General features: G+C 41.6%; 1 protein-coding gene across 5 annotated transcripts; it reads right to left on the bottom strand.

Annotated features, from left to right (window-relative positions):
- Window positions 1-583: 583 nt before the first annotated feature.
- cdk12 (cyclin dependent kinase 12) lies at window positions 584-17,831 on the bottom strand. 5 transcript variants are annotated; one of them, XR_014276150.1, is made up of 15 exons: window positions 15,804-17,831; window positions 14,282-14,977; window positions 13,622-13,801; window positions 13,389-13,528; window positions 13,106-13,276; window positions 10,517-10,706; window positions 9,727-9,783; window positions 9,375-9,476; window positions 7,270-7,347; window positions 7,068-7,184; window positions 6,849-6,980; window positions 6,436-6,656; window positions 5,839-6,258; window positions 3,677-4,204; window positions 584-669 (listed from the first exon to the last, which is right to left on the bottom strand). XR_014276150.1 is itself a non-coding variant. In XM_082529026.1 (14 exons), exons 1-14 carry the CDS (start codon window positions 16,970-16,972, stop codon window positions 3,792-3,794), a joined length of 4,074 nt encoding a protein of 1,357 aa, XP_082385152.1. In that variant the 5' UTR covers window positions 16,973-17,831; the 3' UTR covers window positions 2,574-3,791. The 5 variants fall into 5 exon arrangements, 4 of the variants coding, with proteins under 4 accessions (XP_082385152.1, XP_082385153.1, XP_082385151.1 ...); XM_082529026.1 differs by lacking the exon at window positions 584-669 and having other exon boundaries at window positions 2,574-4,204; window positions 6,448-6,656; XM_082529027.1 differs by lacking the exon at window positions 584-669 and having other exon boundaries at window positions 2,574-4,204; window positions 5,869-6,258.
- Between the last annotated feature and the right edge of the window lie 1,285 nt (window positions 17,832-19,116).

Genomic DNA, 19,116 nt, shown 5'->3' on the forward strand with positions numbered 1-19,116 from the left:
CCCCCATTCGGCGACAATATGTTGGTGGGGAGTTAGGTTTACATTTCCAGTCAAGAAAACACTACTACTTATATGCAATTTCTGTCTTATATTAACTATTTTTTCTTAATCACACTTTGTGTAGTGTGTGCTTTAGATGAGCAACTGAGGGAGTCTGTGCCTCCCTTCACTGAGTTTACACATAGTCACTGATCAAACAGCCTCAGTCAGCAGACTCGACATCAAACTGTAGCACGGCTCAGAGATACGACAGCAGCCCAGATTTACACTCCACAAACGAGATGCCACGCAGGCCCGCATTAATGCACGTTCTCATAGCTGTGTGCACGCAAGTAGAATAGATGGGTATTCGGATACTTTACATAATTATAAATCCAGATAAAATCGAGAAATATATCACAGCATATAAGATATAATGACTGATTTACAAATTGGTCCAGAATCGTTAGTTTTGTTGTGTTTCTGAAAGGCCCACATGAAAATATCTAAATGTGTGAAATATCCCTCACAGTTTGACTGACCTAATCGTTTGCTTAAAGTGAAACATTAAAATGCAGCTTTAAATGGCTTACTTTGCTCCTGCTCAGCAGTTGCCCTCTTTGCCTGCCCGTGAATCTCATCTTCTGTCGTCTCACTTCACTTTCTTCTTTTTCTTGCATCCTGATTTTGCTGCCAAATTAAAATGTACAAGTTGAGACACATTGAGGTGCCAGGCGTTTAAGATTTTTTAGATTGCTACAATGTTCCCTGCAGGAGCCAGAAAAATGCGAATGAATATTTTGACTGAGATCGTTTCAGCTTGAAAACTAAAACAGGTCACTTCACTCAGAGTCTCAACAAAAGGAAATAAACTCTAAGAACTGTCATTTTGCTTTTTTCCATACTTCTAACAGCTGATCTGCATTTACTCAGAATGATCGACATTCTTACTAGTACTCTTGTTATTTTAGCTTTAAACAGATGTTCAATGTGATGGCTGCTAATTGTCTAAGGGTTTCAATTTTGACACAGTGGAGACAGTGTCTAATTGATCAGATTATGTTTAAAATAAACTAGATTCCAAATAATATATCAATCAGCTCAGACAAGGCTGAGAAAATTAAGCCCAGCAGTGACAGAAAAAAAGAAAAAAAAAAATCACATTTCATGAATATAATTTGGCGTGAACTGACTGAAATATACTGTCAGTCAATTCACTGCTTGTCTGGAAGTCCACCAAAATCCCTGCAGCTGACAGTGAAGTGCCGGCATCCAAAATGGAGGCTCCATTTTGAGCACCACCGTCGCCTGTCTCTGCCATCGCGAGTACGTGCTTCAGCCTGGCAGCATGGCACATTTATGGGCATTCCCCATAAGGTGCCTTTCTGATTGATGGCACAGCCTCATGCACCTCCCTCTCATCACTCCTCAGTCCTGATTTATTCGTCTAGTCTCTGTGACTTGGCACTGGCATTGCCCACTACTTCTCCTGTGGAAACTCCCTGCGGGCACATTCACTATTATTTGGAGTCCCGGTGGGCAAAGGCATCAGACAGAAACATGCACGCACACACAACACCGTCTCATCTCACTCACACTGGGCCTGTGCTAGAGGGCAGGTGAGCCTCCCACTGCCTCCACTCTGAAAGGATCTCTCACCCAGAGGGCTCAGCTGCTTGGTGGGCCAGAGGGGTAAGCGGCTCTGTAAGCGGCTCTGTAAGCCTGCCAAGTGACGAACTGGTCTGGGGTATGCACGAAGTCAATCCAGCACGCGCAAAAACTCACACGTGCACAAACACACAGGCAGTCTGCATGAACCTTGCATACTTCTCTCGTTGCCAATCTACATTTTATGAGCCTGTCGGGATCTCCATAAAGAGATCAACCCTAGTAGTGAAGGAATCAATATACATAAATACGCTTTCAGCATAGGGAGAACTACGAAGACGTTTTGTGTGCATTATAGCTACTCGCTTTTTTTGGTTGGTTGGTTGTTTTTTTGCTCATTATGATGAAACTATAAAAATATTTATATAAAATATTCTCAAGCTATGCTAAACCAGAGCTATGACCAAACATAAACACCGATTCCCTTCAGCAATGATAGTGAACAGATTATGGCATGTTTGCTAAAAGGGAAAAAGGACAAAAGAACATAGGAAGATATCACATTACAAATAAGGGTGAAATATTTGGGCCATTTTCGTGAACCTGTCTAACACACTGGAATGCACATGCTCCAAAATCTCAGTTTGGTAAATCCTTTACATGGAATTACGCATATTTTCTTGCTTACTTATTAAATTATTTGTTTGTATCTTTAAGTTGTGGTTTGTGAGATAAATATCATTCCTTAGTTACATTTTTTAAAATCAAAACAGTGGTTGGAATTTACCTACCACAAGATCAGATTAATAATTAATAATTATAGCCCGGTACGCAACTTGCTTCACATTGCAGTTCTTGAGTTTCAGTCTTCCGAGAAACCTGACTGTGTGGACTTCCTGTAAACTGAGTGGTAGTTTGCGTTGGTGCCTACCATCTAGTGGCCGCTTTACACAGAAACATCCAGAAACGGCAGAACAGACAGTTCATCCGGTCGCATAACTTCCTTTAATAAACTGAACCAAGGAAAAAAAAACACATTACAAAATGTTTCTTTTTACAGACACATGAAACCATTTTTCTTTCCTTTCTTTTTCCAAAGCAAAAAATGGAAACAAAACAATAGACCATTTTTTAGGCATGTTATCATTTTCTTTATGTAAAAAAATAACTACACAAAAAAATGAGAGGAAAAACAAAAAAAGCTTTTGTTGGCAGGTAGGTGAGGAGCAGACGTATGCAAGGAGGCTTTCAAAGCCTACTAGGAGAATCGGGAAAAATGTGTTTCTGTATGTTTCTAGCTTTGCATTCATTTAGCAGAAGAGTATGTGCATTATGGAGCAGTTCATCAAAATGCAGTTTATTCCATGTTTGAGACAGGAACATGAGCACTACAGGCTTGTTACAACACAAAGATCTGCTGTATGTAAAGAAGCGATACCTTAAAGTGAGCAGAGTTAGTTTTAGGTGATGACAGAGTGCGTCATCCAAGTAACCTGTACACCGGTGCCATTCAAAGCCGAAACTTAGCCCACATTTTCACACTAGGCCAAGATCATTCAAGGGTCGCCGGGGTCAGAGTGGAGGCACAAAGCTGAGAACAGGGGAGCTCGAATATGAACAGAAAAAGTCACATCTTCTGAGGTCATTTCCTCAAATGTACCCTTATGTAACAACTAACTTCAAAAAGTCTATCAGACTGTCAGGGTGGAGGATAATTACTTCATTCTCCAAAACACTGGTAATCCTGTTAGAAGGGGGCACTGCTGTGCACATGACAATCATTTGTTCTAGGGCAAAAAAAGATATTATAGTTGTTTTCAAAGTTGCTTGTCAGCGGTGTAACACTCAATTTGGAAGCTACACTTCATTCGACACCAGACCCTTCAGTGTAGAGGAGAGAGAACGGGTTTGCAGATGGAGAGTATGCATAACCGCTGAAAGTCAGACTAACCTGCTGAGATACTCCCACCATAACACCACATGACAGCTCATTCTGCAGGCAGAGATATTCATGACCACTTCTAAAAATACTCCAGATCTATTTCATTCAGGCATTCATTATCAAAATCTTTGATCCAACTTTCACTACCTGCACAGGGTCCAGTGAGTCATACTCTGTAGGTGTCCCTCTGTATTTCCTTATAGGCCAGGATTGCTGGACCAGTCCCACGGTACCCAGCTTGATCTCGACGGGGAACTGAGGGTCAGCGGGCAGCTCCATGGGAAAAGCGGAGGTCCTGGTCTTTGGGAAACTGTGCTGCAGTGGTAGGAGCAGCAGTCGCTAGTCCTGCTGGGGATTCAGCTGCAGCTGAAGGTTTAGGTGGAGAGCTTGCAACCCATGGTGGAGGGCACTGTCTGTGGGCAAGAGCGTCCACAGTAGGAGAAGGATCGTTGCTGCGCTGTGAGGCACCACACTCCGAGTCCTGCTGAGAGATGAGCTGGAGCAAGGCAGCTGCTACAGCAGGGCTGATGTCCTGGCTGGGTTGCGTTTCTGGCGCAGCCTGCTGGGAGTTTCCAACAGTTGATGGAGGTGGACCTGGTGGAGAGGGTGGACGTTGCTCAACAGTTGAAGGCCCCTGGTTGGCCCCAAGCTTTTTTCTTTTTGTCACTGCACCATCTGAAGGGTCCAAACAGAACAGAACAGAACAGAACACAGCACATTAGACATAATCTTATAAGGCATAATTAAGTTAAACCTACATACTAGCTACACACCCACTAATAAGCTTTCTTTATCCTCTTATACTCCCAACCTGCATTTAAAGACAGTAGTACTGCATTTCAAATAAGCCTATCATGGAGTTACACAACGTTGACATTCCTACCTTTACCACAAGAGGGAGGGCAGAGCACTTTAAGCAAATCAGCACACTAACTTACTACAAATAGGGAACCATGCTGCAGTGGTAGGAGCAATCTTACAACAGTCTGTGTTTTTGGAATCAAATAACTTTGTGAACCTAGTGTAGATGCTATACAATATCACTAAAAACAATTAGACAAAAAAATGTTTTTTACATCTGGCACATGAAACACATGACCATTTACCGATTCAAGTGAATGGTTATAGGTAGGTAAAAATAAAATAAGTGTTTTTTTCTATTTTTAAATAACTAGTCATTACCATTTAGATGTTTATTAAACAGAGAAACGTTAATGTCTTTGAATGCACTACCCACTAACAGATTAACACTTGCACAACAGATGCAGGCCCACACTTCCAAACACCCCCCCCCCCCCCCCAAATCACAGAAAAAAAATGTGGGAACTAAGTGGGAAAACAATACAAGGGGCATGTGCAGTTGGATGAACAGAAAAGGTGAATTAAGCAGGAGAATTTCAAGTACTTTCAAAGGGCGGGTAACACTACTAAAGCAGCACTGTCTATTCTTTCGAATCTACTGCAGTGCAAGGTGGACCAGTGATGTAAGGTTTTCAAATGCTTTTAAAGGTTCACCATTCAGTGTCAGCAGCATAATCAGTGTTATTCCAATTCCTAATCACATTTTAAGAAAAACGTGACCCAGAGTGAACAGTTACCAAAAAAAAAAAGTGACAAAAACCAAGGTTAAAAGAAACACATGCAGGTGACATCTAAAGATTCAAAACATTTATTTTCACTTGATAATTTATTAGACTTTCTTCATAAAAAGGCTGACATTACAGACTGTTTAAAGCAACATCGCTCTCTGTGAAGAATCCATGACACCTGCTTTATAATGAAAATGAAGTGAGGAAGAAAAAACATGTGGAAATGGGACAGAGAGAAACAAAGACTGTGATAAAGAAACAAGAAAGAGGGAAAATTGAAGGAACATCACAGTGTGAGCCTTTTTACTCAAATGAATAACACTGTACTTTCTTCTGGTTTATTGAGTACACCAGTGATGAACCAGTGATATCCGTGTGCAACAAACCTTTACCTGGTTATCAGGGTCACAGGACAGCAAACGCTGAAAAGACAATTTGCCAGGGTTTTCTTTTGCACTTTTTTTAATAGTACAGGTGTTTATAGGGGAAGATGTTGAATGTGTGTCACTCGTATGTCATGAATAAAAGAAGGGGTGGGTGTAATATCGGTCTAATAGCCCTATTTGCAAATTTTATTAAGTATCCTAAAATCAAAGTAATTTGATACAGTATATAGTCAGCTTCTGTTTGTTCCTTGCCTGGCTCTTTCCACTCTTATGATTTCCAACTGACCCTGGTACCTTTTCTGTTTCACACTCTATAGGCTAAACCCAGACTTGCCCTTGCAATCAGTAGTAGAAGCGGACGAACCGCGCGTTAGTGCCTCCTCTGACTGAACGCCATTACTTTCATCGCCTTGCTCCTCGGTTTGTGGCTTTATAATTTGGCCCAAAAGGAGAGCCAGTAGCTTGGCCTGGTCTTCCTGGCTGAGTGGCGGATCTCCAGATGTCGGTGAGATCTCTTGGGGTTCAGGAGGCGGCTCTGGGGGCTGAGACCTGGAAGCTGCCTGGGTCTGGTCCTCTGGTGCCCCCTGGTGGTCAGAGGACTCACTAACAGCAGACAACAACTGGCTGAGAGTCTCTGGATTGGGGAGGTTGAGGAGCTGAGCAACCTGGGGCAAGCCGTCTGCCTGTCCCTGGAGAAGGTTTAGCAGCACTGCCAGCTCTGTCTGATTCAACTGCTCTGCAGCCGATGCCAGGCCTAAACACACACATGCATGCGACTAGAATTCAGTGTCAGTCTAATAAAGACACAACAATCAAATACATTTAAAATTAAATAAATAAATTCTTATATATATTTTTTTTTTCACAATACGGAAACTTTTTTGAAAAAACAAAAAAATGTGTTCCTGGTTAAATACTTAGTATCTGTTACCTGACAACTCACTCTCTATGTTGGTTGTGGAGGGTGGTTTCCCTGGAGGAGGTGGAGCTCCAGTGGGGCTGTTTGGGGGACGAGGGTTGTCTCCGCTGGAGGTCCCTGTCACATCTTTACGGGGCACTTTGGGCACAGGCACATCCTCGACGACCCCGCTCTGACGTGCACGTCTTCTCTTCTTGCTCCACAACTCGTGACAGTCTTGATGATGAGGAAGGCTAAAAAAGAAAAAAGAAATTGTACAAATTTAAAATATACATTTTATTAACCAAATAAAACAAAAGAAAGAAAGAAAACGCCCTAAATAGGCAATAATTGTATTCTGATACAGATAATGTCCTAGTGTTATTTTTCACGTGCTCAATCCAACACTGTCATTGTGTCAACCATCACTAGAACCAGCTACTAACTCTGGTGGTGGCATCCTGTTGGGCTCAACATCATGCAGGAAGTCACTGAAGAGCGCTTGCTCCGATGTGCAACGGCGTGCAGGGTCAAGGGTCAGCATTCGGTCCAGTAAGTCCAGGGCAGGAGTAGGTAAACTATGTTGAGGAGAAAAAATATTACTCCTCTAGAACCAGACAGAGTTGATCACAGCTGTCTTAGGTAAGCGTAGTTTGAGTACATACTGTGCAAACTCCTCCCGTAGTCGCCGTCTGTACTGCTTCTTGGGTTTCATTGTGTTGAACAATGGAAGTTTAATGACATCAGGCCAAACGGCCGGACAGGGACTCCCACACAGTCGGCTGAGACAAAGGAAAGGGTTATTAATAAGCTTGATAATTCAATCAGAAATTATTACTTGAAATTTATTTGTGGTAGGCAGTCTACCTGATCAGCTCTAGTTGCAGAAGTTCCTGGTTAGCCTGGAAGATGGGCTTCTTGGTAAAGAGCTCTCCAAGAATACACCTGAGCCACGACAAGTAAGAAAAGGTATTGCATGTATATAATGTATGTATATAATGTAAAGTTTAAAACAGCTTTTAAAAACTACTTAAAGAGTAATGGCCTGGCAAAATCTTGGTCAAATAGGCCTGTGAAATGTTATGAATGTAGTAGGGCTGCCACGATTAGTCGACTAGTCACGATTACGTCGACTATTAAAATCGTCGACGACTGATTTAATAGTCGACGCGTCATTTGAAGCTTTGTAAGATCCCAAAAGACGCAGGAGTAAGTAGCAGGATTTAAGAGTGTAATAACGGACTGAAACAGAAGATGGCAGCACTGCATGTACAAGGATGCCAGCTGCCGTTAAACCCCGAAGAAGAAGAAGCTGCGGCCCAGCTCAGTTTCCAACAATGGCGGCAGCTAGTTAGTTTTAATATTACTCTTATTCTTCTTTCTGGGTCACAAAATAAACGTTTAACATGTTTTCAGGTGAGAATGTAGCTGTGTAAACCTCAAATATCTGCTCAGTTTATCAAGACACCACATATTTTCAAAAGCGCTCCGACGTTTTCGGAGACGTCTGTTACCCACTAGCTCGATAGCTAGCCGGGGGCTAGGTCACTAGAGCCGTGAGAACACTGGACTCCCGGCAAATCGTTTTCAAACCCACTGCCGTCTTTCGCTAGTCAGGTTAAATATGATATATGAGTCACTTAGATAACTTAAAATTTTATTGTTTGGCTTTTTTCAGTGTTTTATTTGTTCCTGAGTAAATCGGTTTGGCTGAGATTAAAGTTATAGTTTTTACACAGCTGAATAAACGTCAAGCAGACAGCTGATCATCAGAAGTGTGAGATGCTGGAGAATTTACTCCGGTGTCCTGTTATATTTTAGATAGCAAGGAGTTTATTAAACTTAACCGAAACAATCTGCAAATTTCATTAAAATGTAATAAACTATCATCTTGTCTTTATTTTTAGTTAGCACGTACCTGAAACACTTAAAGCTGTAAGCTAATGATAGTTATATAAGAGCAGATGCTGCTGGTGCAATAAGCTGTACGTTTTATGTCCAATGGATGGTGATCTGATTAGTCGACTAATCGCAGAAATAATCGGTGACTAGTCGACTATCAAAATAATCGTTTGTGGCAGCCCTAGAATGTAGGCCCTTTTATTCCAACAAGGTAAAGCTCCTAAAGTATTCACAAGGAAAGACTCTCTCAGACTGTAGATAAGGTTGTTTAAGAGTTGTATGACAAAGGTGAAAGTTTTGTGAATGTTTATAACCAAGTGTGATAATTCGAATTTAATATGGTAATACCTTTGGGCTTGCTGCAAAATAAGACAAATTATTTCCATAAAATACTATAAAACAATTGAAGATTTAGGAATATGACACATATCTAAAGAGAAATTTGCGCATTAGTCACCAAACGTAAATAGTACATTGTAAAGACTTTATCAAAATGTTCCCAACACATCTGCTTACACTGCAGAAATAAATACTTAAATACATCTACCAACAACCATTACGAAAAAAGTTAACTACCAGACAACAGACAGGTAAAATGTGTGAGATTAGACACTGCTGTAATATAATAACAATTAAAAAAAAAAAAAAAAGACTACAGCAGCTGTCCAAATGATCTGCATAAACCATTTTTGAAGAAATTGAGTGAAAATGACTTGTGATGAAGGACAAAGCAAGGAAAACACAAGTCTAGCACAAATATGCCACTTTAGAGTAGTTTGTGGGTTGAGCCGAGGTGAATGGGAAAATAGGACTATTTTGGTACAGTGAACCCTGATGGGTGGGAAGCTTTAACCTGCAATTATGCACCCTAGGCAACTCAGGGGTGTTATGTGACTAACCTGAAGTAAAGGCTGAGACTCTTCTTCCCCCCCCCCAAAAAATGTCTTAATCTACATAAAAACAACAGTATAATCTGTTGTTCCCCAATTATTCATCTGACAATAAATCATACACTTGAAGACCACGTGATTTGACAGACAGAAGTACTAAGATAACCGTTTTGTACTCACCCACAACTCCAAACATCAATGGCTGGAGAATATCTCTCCTCTCCCAGCAGAAGCTCAGGGGGACGATACCATAGTGTGATTACTTTATTAGTGTATGGCCGGCTAGGAGCAAGAAAAGAGAGATGAGATGGGAGTCAGCAGTCATACATGTCCCCCAGTGACAAATCAGAATCATTTTAGCTCCAAGTAACTGTATTATTTCTGAGACACAGCCCCATCTTGTGGACAGACATTGTAAATTAAAAAGAAATAATAAAATAAACTGCTTTCATTCAGCAACTTAAACACTATAATGTCTATAATCACTAAATGGAATTAAGCAGATCAGGTATATACAACCGTCGCCTCTTACCTTTCCTCTGAGTTGTAAAGACGAGCCAAACCAAAGTCAGCCAGTTTGATCTGACCTCTGCACAAACAAGCACAGATAACATTAAAAAAAAAAAAACAATAACAAAAAAAGCATTGCCAACTACTGAATCTTAGTGCATCTAATCTAAAACACAACTCAAAGTGTCTTCACTGTAAAAGTCAACTGATACTGTAAAATACACACTGCTCTTAAAGAAACAACAAATATTATTGGTCAAATTTGGCAGCGCTCAGGTGCAAATGATCCACTTCTAATGTCTATTTGAAGTCAGCTGTTCAGTAGCAGGGCAATAACTTCATGCACTGTGGTTTTTAAATCCTCCACTTCCCAGAAAAACACACATTTTCTTAATTCTTGATAGCTCATTTAAGCTCAGTTTTTTCATGCACCTTGGTTGTACATTGGATGTTCAACTGTACTAAGCAACCATCTGTGGGAAGTTGCTGTACTCCACTAAGGTTATCTGAAGCATCCAATTAATTTTGTTACTTTGTAATTAGCTTTCCTGCAGACACACTTTTGAACCCTTTCTGCCTGACAAATTATAGCAATCGTTTGATAGTATTTAAGGAATGCGGATACATTTAAAGGTGTGAAGATTACATTTCTTAGTGTTTGTTTACATGGGTGAATAAGAAAAAAAAGTAGATAAAACTTAAAATTCACATGTCACTGTTAGTACTGAAAAACCTGTGACTAGGAACAGCCTAGCTGCTGCTGCATTTTACTGCAATTGTCTGCACACAGGAAACAACAATACTTTACTCACTTGTTATTTAGCAGTATGTTGGAGCATTTGATGTCTCTGTGCAGGAAGTTATTTTTGTGGCAGTAGTCCAGGCCCTCCATCAGCTGACGCATGAAGCTGCGGATGTGCTCATGGGAGAACTGGACCAGGCCTGACTCCAGCAGGCCCATCAGATCATGGTCCATGTACTCAAACACCAGGTAAAAAGCTCCTAAAAATACAAAGATGTATTCAGATGTCTTAAACAAAAATACATGCACACACATATGTCTGTGGGTTCACATAAGTGGACATGTGTTAAATGGTTAATAGGTATTCAGGTAAATTTAACCATGCTTCTTTAAAAGTGAAGTTACTGAACTGAAATGTGCACAACTGCATTGCCAGCTATTTAACATTCATACAGCCCAGAAAACTCTAGCAGCACACTTCTCTCTGGATTGAAACATTAAAGAACTGTTCAAGTTAACAGTGACTACAGAGAACGCAACCAGATGTGGTCATTATATCAGTTCTAGTTTTTCAGTTTTTATTTCTTTTGCTTTAAATTATGTTTTATGCTAACAATTTCAAATGTCACGAACACTTTATTTCCACAATAGTAGCAGTTTCTCTTCCACTTATACAATTCAGTGTTGCAGAGAGGCTGTGTACACCCTGGATAGGTCCCCAGCCGGTCGCAGGGCCAACACAGCCAGAGACAGACAATAATTCACACTCACATTCACACCAATTAACCTAGCCCCACTAAGTGAAGGTAGAGAACCAAGAGAGAACCCAAACGCAACCATAAATATATAACTTGTCATAGAAACAACACTAAATAATCTGCTTTTGTATAAAAAAAAAAAAGACAGTGTATTCTATGAGTGTCACCTTTTCTTATAATTTTCTGCTCTCATTTTGTGTGTCATTATCTGCTGGTCAAGGTATGTGTATGCACGTTTTCAGACATGTTGCAGTTTCAGGTCTGACTCCGTCAGTGCTGTCACAGCTGCTAAAACATATTTCAGTGACAAACAGAAGTGCTGCACATCCGGTTTCATATAGTGTGCCCACCATTACTTTCCTGGCATATGCCTGTAGTCTACCAATTAGGTGGAATCTACACACCATTTAAATGGCTTCTAGGGGTTCAGTTGTTCAATGTTCAAGAAAGATGTGACACCAGCACAGCCCTATAACTATTTATACTCTTGGTTAAACTGCGCTCAACTAGTTTACAACCAGTTTACTAAAACTAAAGGCATCGTGCACCAGTAATCATAAAACCACTTTTCTCGCACTACCATTTGCAAGGATGACTACAGCAAACTTAAGCTGTCTGTAGGTTCTCATACATTGAATGACATACTCAATTCAAGCAGTGAAAATCGTGCATATACCTACCTCGACCAGATGAATGATAAAAACGCAGTGTAATTCTAGATAAGCAAAAATGTATCGCTAAACTCATTAATAAATACGTTTAGCTATACAATACAAGTGATTACTGCCATCTCTGTGACATCATTTAATTAATTAAACTAAAAACAAGTTCCATTGGAGAATTTCTTTTTAAGGGGATGCCTTCTCCCACCTGCAAAGTTTTCCCCTTGCATTTAAAACAAACACTCCCCCCCTAACTTATCATAGGGCTGCTCAATTAATCGAATTTTAATCACGATTACGATCTGGGCTTTCAACGATCATTAAAAATGACTGAGCCGATTATTAGCCCCTCCTTCGTGCTTTACTCTCGCGCTGCTTCGTGTGGCAAATCTAGCGCACCTCTCTGCGTTTCGAACACGTGTCACAACAATTAAGAGCAGCGGTCCCCAACTATTTTTGCGCCACGGACCGGTTTGCGCCCGACAATATTTTCACTGACCGGCCTTTAAGGTGTCGCGGATAAATACAACAAAATAAAACTAGTACCGGTACCGAAAAAAAAAAGAAGATTTATTCATAACACAAGTGAAAAGACCCAGGAAAACCGAGTAAACGATAAAAACGATAACAAAATAACGCTGAAAACCGATAAAAACCCTGAAAACTATACATTTCACACCTGAGCCTCAACTCTCGCGGCCCGGTACCGGTCCGAGGCCCAGGGGTTGGGGACCGCTGATTAAGAGGACCCGAGGGAAGCTCGGAAAGCTAAGCAGAAGTTATTTGGAGAGGAGAGTGACTGCCGTTGGTTGAAAAGAGAGGTTAAACAAAACTTCAGTGGTGTGGAAGCATTATTGGTTCGCGGAGTCAGACGTGGATCAAGTAGACATAGTGTGTAAACTTTGCTACGGTGTCATAGCTGCACCACAAAGCAACACTGCAAAGTTCACTAAACATAGATGTTTACATTTTTCATTTATTTTTTATATTGCAAACATCTGCACTGTTATCAGTATTTGCACACTATTTTATAATATTTTATGACAATCTTTAAAGTCATTGTTCAATACATTGTTATTGTTAAATAAATATCGTCAAATAATCGAGATCTCAATTTCAGTGAAAATAATCGTGATTATCATTTTTGCCATAATCGAGCAGCCCTAACTTATCATCACTTCTTACCTACTTATACCCCACATAAAAGAAAACAGCAAGTTTTTTTTTTGCCCCCCTTACCTTTATCCTTTTTAAAGTCAAGTGCATCTTGCTTGTCAGTGACAATTTCCTTCATGTTGACAACACTACGGTGTTTGAGCTGCCGCAAGATCTTAATCTCTCTGATGGCTGTGATGGGGAAGCCCTCTTTTTCATTGTCCAAACGCACTTTCTTCAAAGCCACCAGTTCACCTAGCATATTTGGAGAACACATTTTAGAGAGCCACTCTTTTTATTTTTTTTTTTATCTTATTTGGGTTTTATTTTTTTAAGGAAAACATAGTAGTAAATGGATTTCACTTACCAGTGTCTTTGTCCTTGGCCTTGTACACTTGGCCATAGGTGCCTTCCCCTATGATGCCAATTATATCAAATTTATCTACACACCGTTTGCCCCAGTCACTTTGGGTATGTTTGCGCTCACCATATCGCGGGCAACAAATCCTGGAAAGCACAAACAAGAAAAGCAGCTAAGACATCATGTGTGATTAATGAAAGGAAAACTTTAAGTGGGTGAGTATAAAAGTGAATGCTGACTTTGGTCTCTTCTTAAGGGCTGTCTGGGGTAAGAGAGGAGGCTGGCGGACAGGTAACTGTGGGGGTGAAGAGTCCCCTCCAAGCAAGGTGGGCGGTAAAGGCAGATCAATAATAGAAGGGCGGTTGCGACCTTCTTTGTCCTTTCTTGATGGCCTCTGGGGAGGAGTGGATTTCTTTGGGCTAATAGAGCAAGATTTAAAAAAAAAAAAGTTTAAGACAAAACCAGGAACACATTTTATGCACCGTTTTCATGTCGATGTAACAACTAACACACACATTCAGATTAAAACTAGTTACAATAAAGTGTACATACCACGATTTAAAAGAGGAAAATTTAAATTCACTTTCATCTAACAGTGCGCCATTTTTGTTTTTTGACATATTTAAAACACCAAAGTGCAAACATAGCATTTATTCATAAAATGTTTACATATCAAGTTATGTTTTGAAATTAATTTTTGTTAAAATGACTCATGAAAAACAAAATGGGATGTCTTGAATGGTGTGTTCAAGACATCCCGATGTACATACAAATCACTGACAAATGACAGTACAAGTCCAAGAATAACAGCTGTAAACTCATACAACAGATTAATAGGCACTAAGCTTGACATAACACAACAGGCACTAGATCAGTGTGCCTGTTGAGGGATTCCTCACCTGTCCTGAGCATTTCCCAGCAGTGCAGGTGGTAGAGGCAGGGGAGGAAGAGTCGAAGTCTTGTGGAGTGGGGTCTGGCGGACAGGGCTGCGAGCAGGAACTGTTGCTGGCGATTTAGTTTGTGATACGGTTGAGGGTGTAGGAGGCTGAATGTTTGTTTCTGCCTGAGGTGGTGGTGGAACCTGTGTGGCTGGATTGGGTGGCGCTGGAGAAGAGGGCTGTGGAGGAGGTGGCGGCGGTGCAGGAGAGTTGTTTGAAGAGGATGTTAGAGTTGCAGTCATCGGCTCATCAGCATTGGGAACATCATGGGATAACTGCTGGGTTGGTGGCGGCTGAGGTTCTGATGCTGCTACTGCTGTTGCACCTTTTTCTGGCTGTAGAGCTTCAGCTTTAGCAGGCCGTGAGGATGAGGAGCTTGACGGTTTTTGAGCTGTCGGAAGTGGAGAGGCGCCACCACTAGCACGAGCAGCCGCCTCAGCAGCCAGGCGTTCCTTCTTCCTGCGACTCAACTCTGCACCTAAGCTGGAATTGAGGGGCAGACGTGACGAAGGAGGGGAGCGGCTAGCTGGCCGGTTACTGTGGGAAATGCTCCCTGTTCCAGCAGAGGAGGTGTGCCTCTTACCGCGGGAACGAGAGGAGGAGCGGTGAGAAGAAGAGTAGTGCAGAGGGGAGCGACTCCTGGAGCGGCCCGAGCGTCTAAAATAAAAAGCACATTTTTAAGATCATTTATAGATTAAGACAGAGAATTAGAGGCAAATGAAATGCATGATATAACTGAGACAGACTGCTGATCCATGGCTAAATAAGATCTCTAGATCATATTATAATGAAATCAAAACCATGTGGGACAAGTAAAACTAAAACTACTGACGCTTTCATGGCCAACTGGATCTATTCTTGTTGTCTAAAGCAATATACTGGGCTAATTAATTAAGAACATTATTTAGTTTCAAAAACATTTCATTGCTACATAATGGTGAAATTTTGAAAATGATATTACACATCAAATAAAGATCTGTTACCTTCTCTATAAAAGAATGTGAGGCCCTCCTAAAACTAAGTACCGGGTTTCATTAAAGACACCTGTCTTTTTCTGAAATCAGTGGCAAGTATGGACTCTATAGCTCAAATGTAATTATGAACACAAATACTTATGGTCACAGAGCCAGGTTGTAGTGCCCTAAGCTTCTGTTTTTGAATTGAAATGACAGCTTAAGGCAAACCCTGTTTTCAACTACAGGTATTGCCTATCTCCATCCTGTATTTTTCTCACTCTCAAGCTTTTGTCTGTTATGTATGGTAAATTTCAACTTCAATGCAGAGATCAATTTGCTGGAGTGAAAAGCCCTCTCCAAGTTCAACATATTTGTCTAATCTCAAACTTAAAATGCATGTAAAGTAGGATCATAAAAGGTGAAGGTTCTGGAAATATGCAAAACCTCTACGAAAGGTGGCTTGATAAGTAAATGTCTCGAACATAATCCCAAAAAGATTTAAAGGGTGACCTACAGCATATACTCACCGAGACATGGGGCTCGTACTGGAGGACCTGCGGTTACCATAGGGGCTCGTGGAGCGTCTCCTAGAGTAAGGGCTGCTGTCCCTCTCAAAGCTGGAGGACCTGTGTCTGCTGCCGTAGGGGCTGTCTGATCTCTGCCTGCTACGGCGAGACACATCACCATAGGTACTCGGGCTTTGCTGGGCCGCCCTCCGTCTTGAGTAGCTGTCATCCCCCTGATGTCCATACCCACCGCCCAGTGGACTCTCACTACCGGCCCCTCTTCTGGGACTCGGCGACAATGCAGAGCTGGTGCCCTTTCTCCGTGGGCTACCCCTACTTGAAGACTTCCCCTTCGGGCTTGACTTGTGGCTCTTGGAGGACTTGCGATGGCTTCTATCTGTCCGGCTCCTCTGGGAGGAGCTGCGGCTGGCCTCCCCTCGGCCTTCTCTCCGCTGTTGCCTGTCTTTGCGAGACTTCCCTGAGCGGCTGCTCTCCTTGCTGCGAGATGAGGATGTAGAAGAAGTAGTGCTACCTACACTGGCTGCAGGCGGTGCCTGAGAGGAGAGCATCAGCTCCCCACGTTTGGAATCCCCCTCTGACGGCACCTGGCGTTTAGATGAGGAGCCTAACGAGGCCTCCTTCTCCTTGCCCTTTCCAGAAGTCACTTTCTCGCGATCTTTACTGCTCTTTTTCTTGGACCCACGTTCTCCATTTCCAGAGTCTCTAACTTTGTTAGTGTCCTTGGACTTTTTTCGTGGGTGTCTGTGCCCCCTGCTCTCTCTATTACCTTCTTCTTCGCCAATATCCCTATCGTAGTCTGGTGAGGGCTCCAGTCGATTTCCCCCCCTCTCAAAAGGCCTGGAGGACGGTGGGTCCGAGAAGGTGTCCGAGTCGGAGCTAATATCGTCGTACTCCACTAGAGGCTTCACCGTGTTGACACCAGGAGGCGCCGTATCGCCGAGGGTAAAATCGTCAGGTGCCGCCAAGGATTCCCGATTATGTTTTGTTGATTTATGCCGTTTGCGTTTTAAAGAAGAAGAGGACATTGAAGTTTTTAACTGCACCTTGCCGTCCTTGCTCATCATGTCTCCCGCAGAGGTATGAGTCGGGCCCTGGGTCTGGTGTGGCACACCACCGATGCTAGATTCCGGCTTCCTCTTGGTCCCATGGTGTCGGTCCGACCCAGGCATCCCTCACGTCGGCGTCGGTGCCTCTTCTGCGACTTGGCCTCGGTGATCCAGGCAATTCATTCACAGGAGACCAGTAGCAACTCCAAATGTCAAAACAAGTCTTACTAAGCGAAATCAGGACAGGAAAATACAAAAATAAACACACCAGGCCGCTTACGTCCACTTCTCCTCAATGCCAATTCATTCCATTGAGATCACCAGCATATTTCGTCAAAGCAGATAAATGCCAAGTTGGTTTTCCAGTGCTGCGAAGTTTGTACTTTCAGTTAATCAGCGAATGAAAAAGACTCCAACCAAACATCTGATCATTGTGGTGTCGTCTCCGTCTCAGTTTAGCTAGCACAGCTAGCTAAAGCTCGGCAGCTAGCGAGCTGACTCCTAAAAAAGAAAAAAAAAGTCCCTTTGTGAAAGCTGTCCTTGTCCGGTGCCAAGTTAAGTAAAGGTGTTTTTAATTCCACAGAATAAGGTCTTAGCATTCAGAAACAAGCAAATGCCTTCATTAAAAGACGCTCGTTTCTCCAACAAAATGAAAACTTGACCCGGTTGGTACTGATTACATGTTCCCTTTAATGTAAGTTTTATCCCCTATAAATTCAATATTGATAAGAAATTATAATATTTTCGTGTGCAGTAGATGTTCCAGTTTATTATCAATGGCTCTGGAAATCAACCAGGCCTATATTTAGGGCGATGCTAGTGGATTTAATATCATCCACAGCCCTAGCTCAAGGAGACTACAAACGCCATCATGGCTCCTGTAACTAGCAACTTCTGCGCACAACCGATTGAACCGGAAGACGGAGCACTGCCAATCTTGACTGTATCCGAGCAACTTCCTATCACCGCAAAGATCCCACCCACCGTCCTCATGGCGACACGACAGAGACGTAAAATGAAGAGATGTGTATTAATTAGCAAAAGTACGTTTTTACAAACTTTTCAAGTTTCAGATAACACATTTAAATCAACACACATGTTAGATGCCAGGCTCATGATGGGTTGTTAAATGTCGAGCTTGTTGGAACAGAAAAGGAAGACACTGGGGCAAAGCTAATAGAGCAAAGTCTTATTATCAACAGGCAGCAGGCAACTGCCTCTGGGTCCTGAAAGCTTCAACATATTTAACCTACTACTAAGGTTCATTAACTTACATGGTAAGGTCTTTTTAATAAGATCTGCTTCACAAGATAAGCATGAGGTCCAGTCTTAGGTGGGCGTCTTTCAAAATGTAGTCGTTTTTTATCATGTTACCCCAGAGAAATCTGTGTTTAACTAATGCTCTAGTAGGAAAAAGAAGCGAAAAGAAGATCTTGCAAAGTGTTTAGGAGAAATCAACCAAAGCATGACTTTATGTTGGGCTTGTCTCCATACTAGTACTTTCCACATCAGCAGATGGATCAGCATTCTGCGTATTGGTAAGATAAATAGAAATCTACATGTCTTAAACAATACAACAATCAGACAATGGTCACTTGGAAGGCAGTGAATGAACTAAAGCTGCCATGAAAGAAAAACAGCATTTGTTCTTGCCCTGTGGCTGACATATGTCAGTTTGCCTGTGGGTATCTGTGGTTTAGGATTTTCAGGTTTATGTGTACACAGAATAGTTTTAAATAGAGAGTTGTACTTTATCTTACTGAAAAAAATAGTTATCACAAATCACAGTTTCACTTAAAGTATATGATATGAAATGAATAATTAAGCAGAGATATTTCAGATTTTTTAAGGACAATGCTATATTTAAGTGCATTTACACACACACACTTAATTTACAAAAACACACTGACATGTCTGCTGGTTGAAATTGAGGCCTGGATCTTTACAAAACACACAAATAAGGAATTTCTGGGTCAAAACTTTTCTGTCTTTCTGGTAAAAACACAAACTCTTTCAAGCTACAGACACACACACAAAGCTTGCGGTGCAGCCAGTGTTAAGGCACCCTAGCTGCTTCATTTAGATCCAACTAAAGTCCGTTAACTACTACTACAGATAACCTACCGATTATCTTACATGTAAATCTTGCTATACTTTAAAGTTAACCCCAATGTGTTCATCCTGAACTTTTCATGAAAGTCGAACATCTTTTTTTTTTGACAGCAGGTACCTATTTATACACTTGTGATTTGTACTTCACAGGGCAA

The sequence above is a fragment of the Aulonocara stuartgranti genome, assembly GCF_965226115.1.
Source record: "Aulonocara stuartgranti genome assembly, chromosome: 4".
Lineage (NCBI taxonomy): Eukaryota > Metazoa > Chordata > Actinopteri > Cichliformes > Cichlidae > Aulonocara > Aulonocara stuartgranti.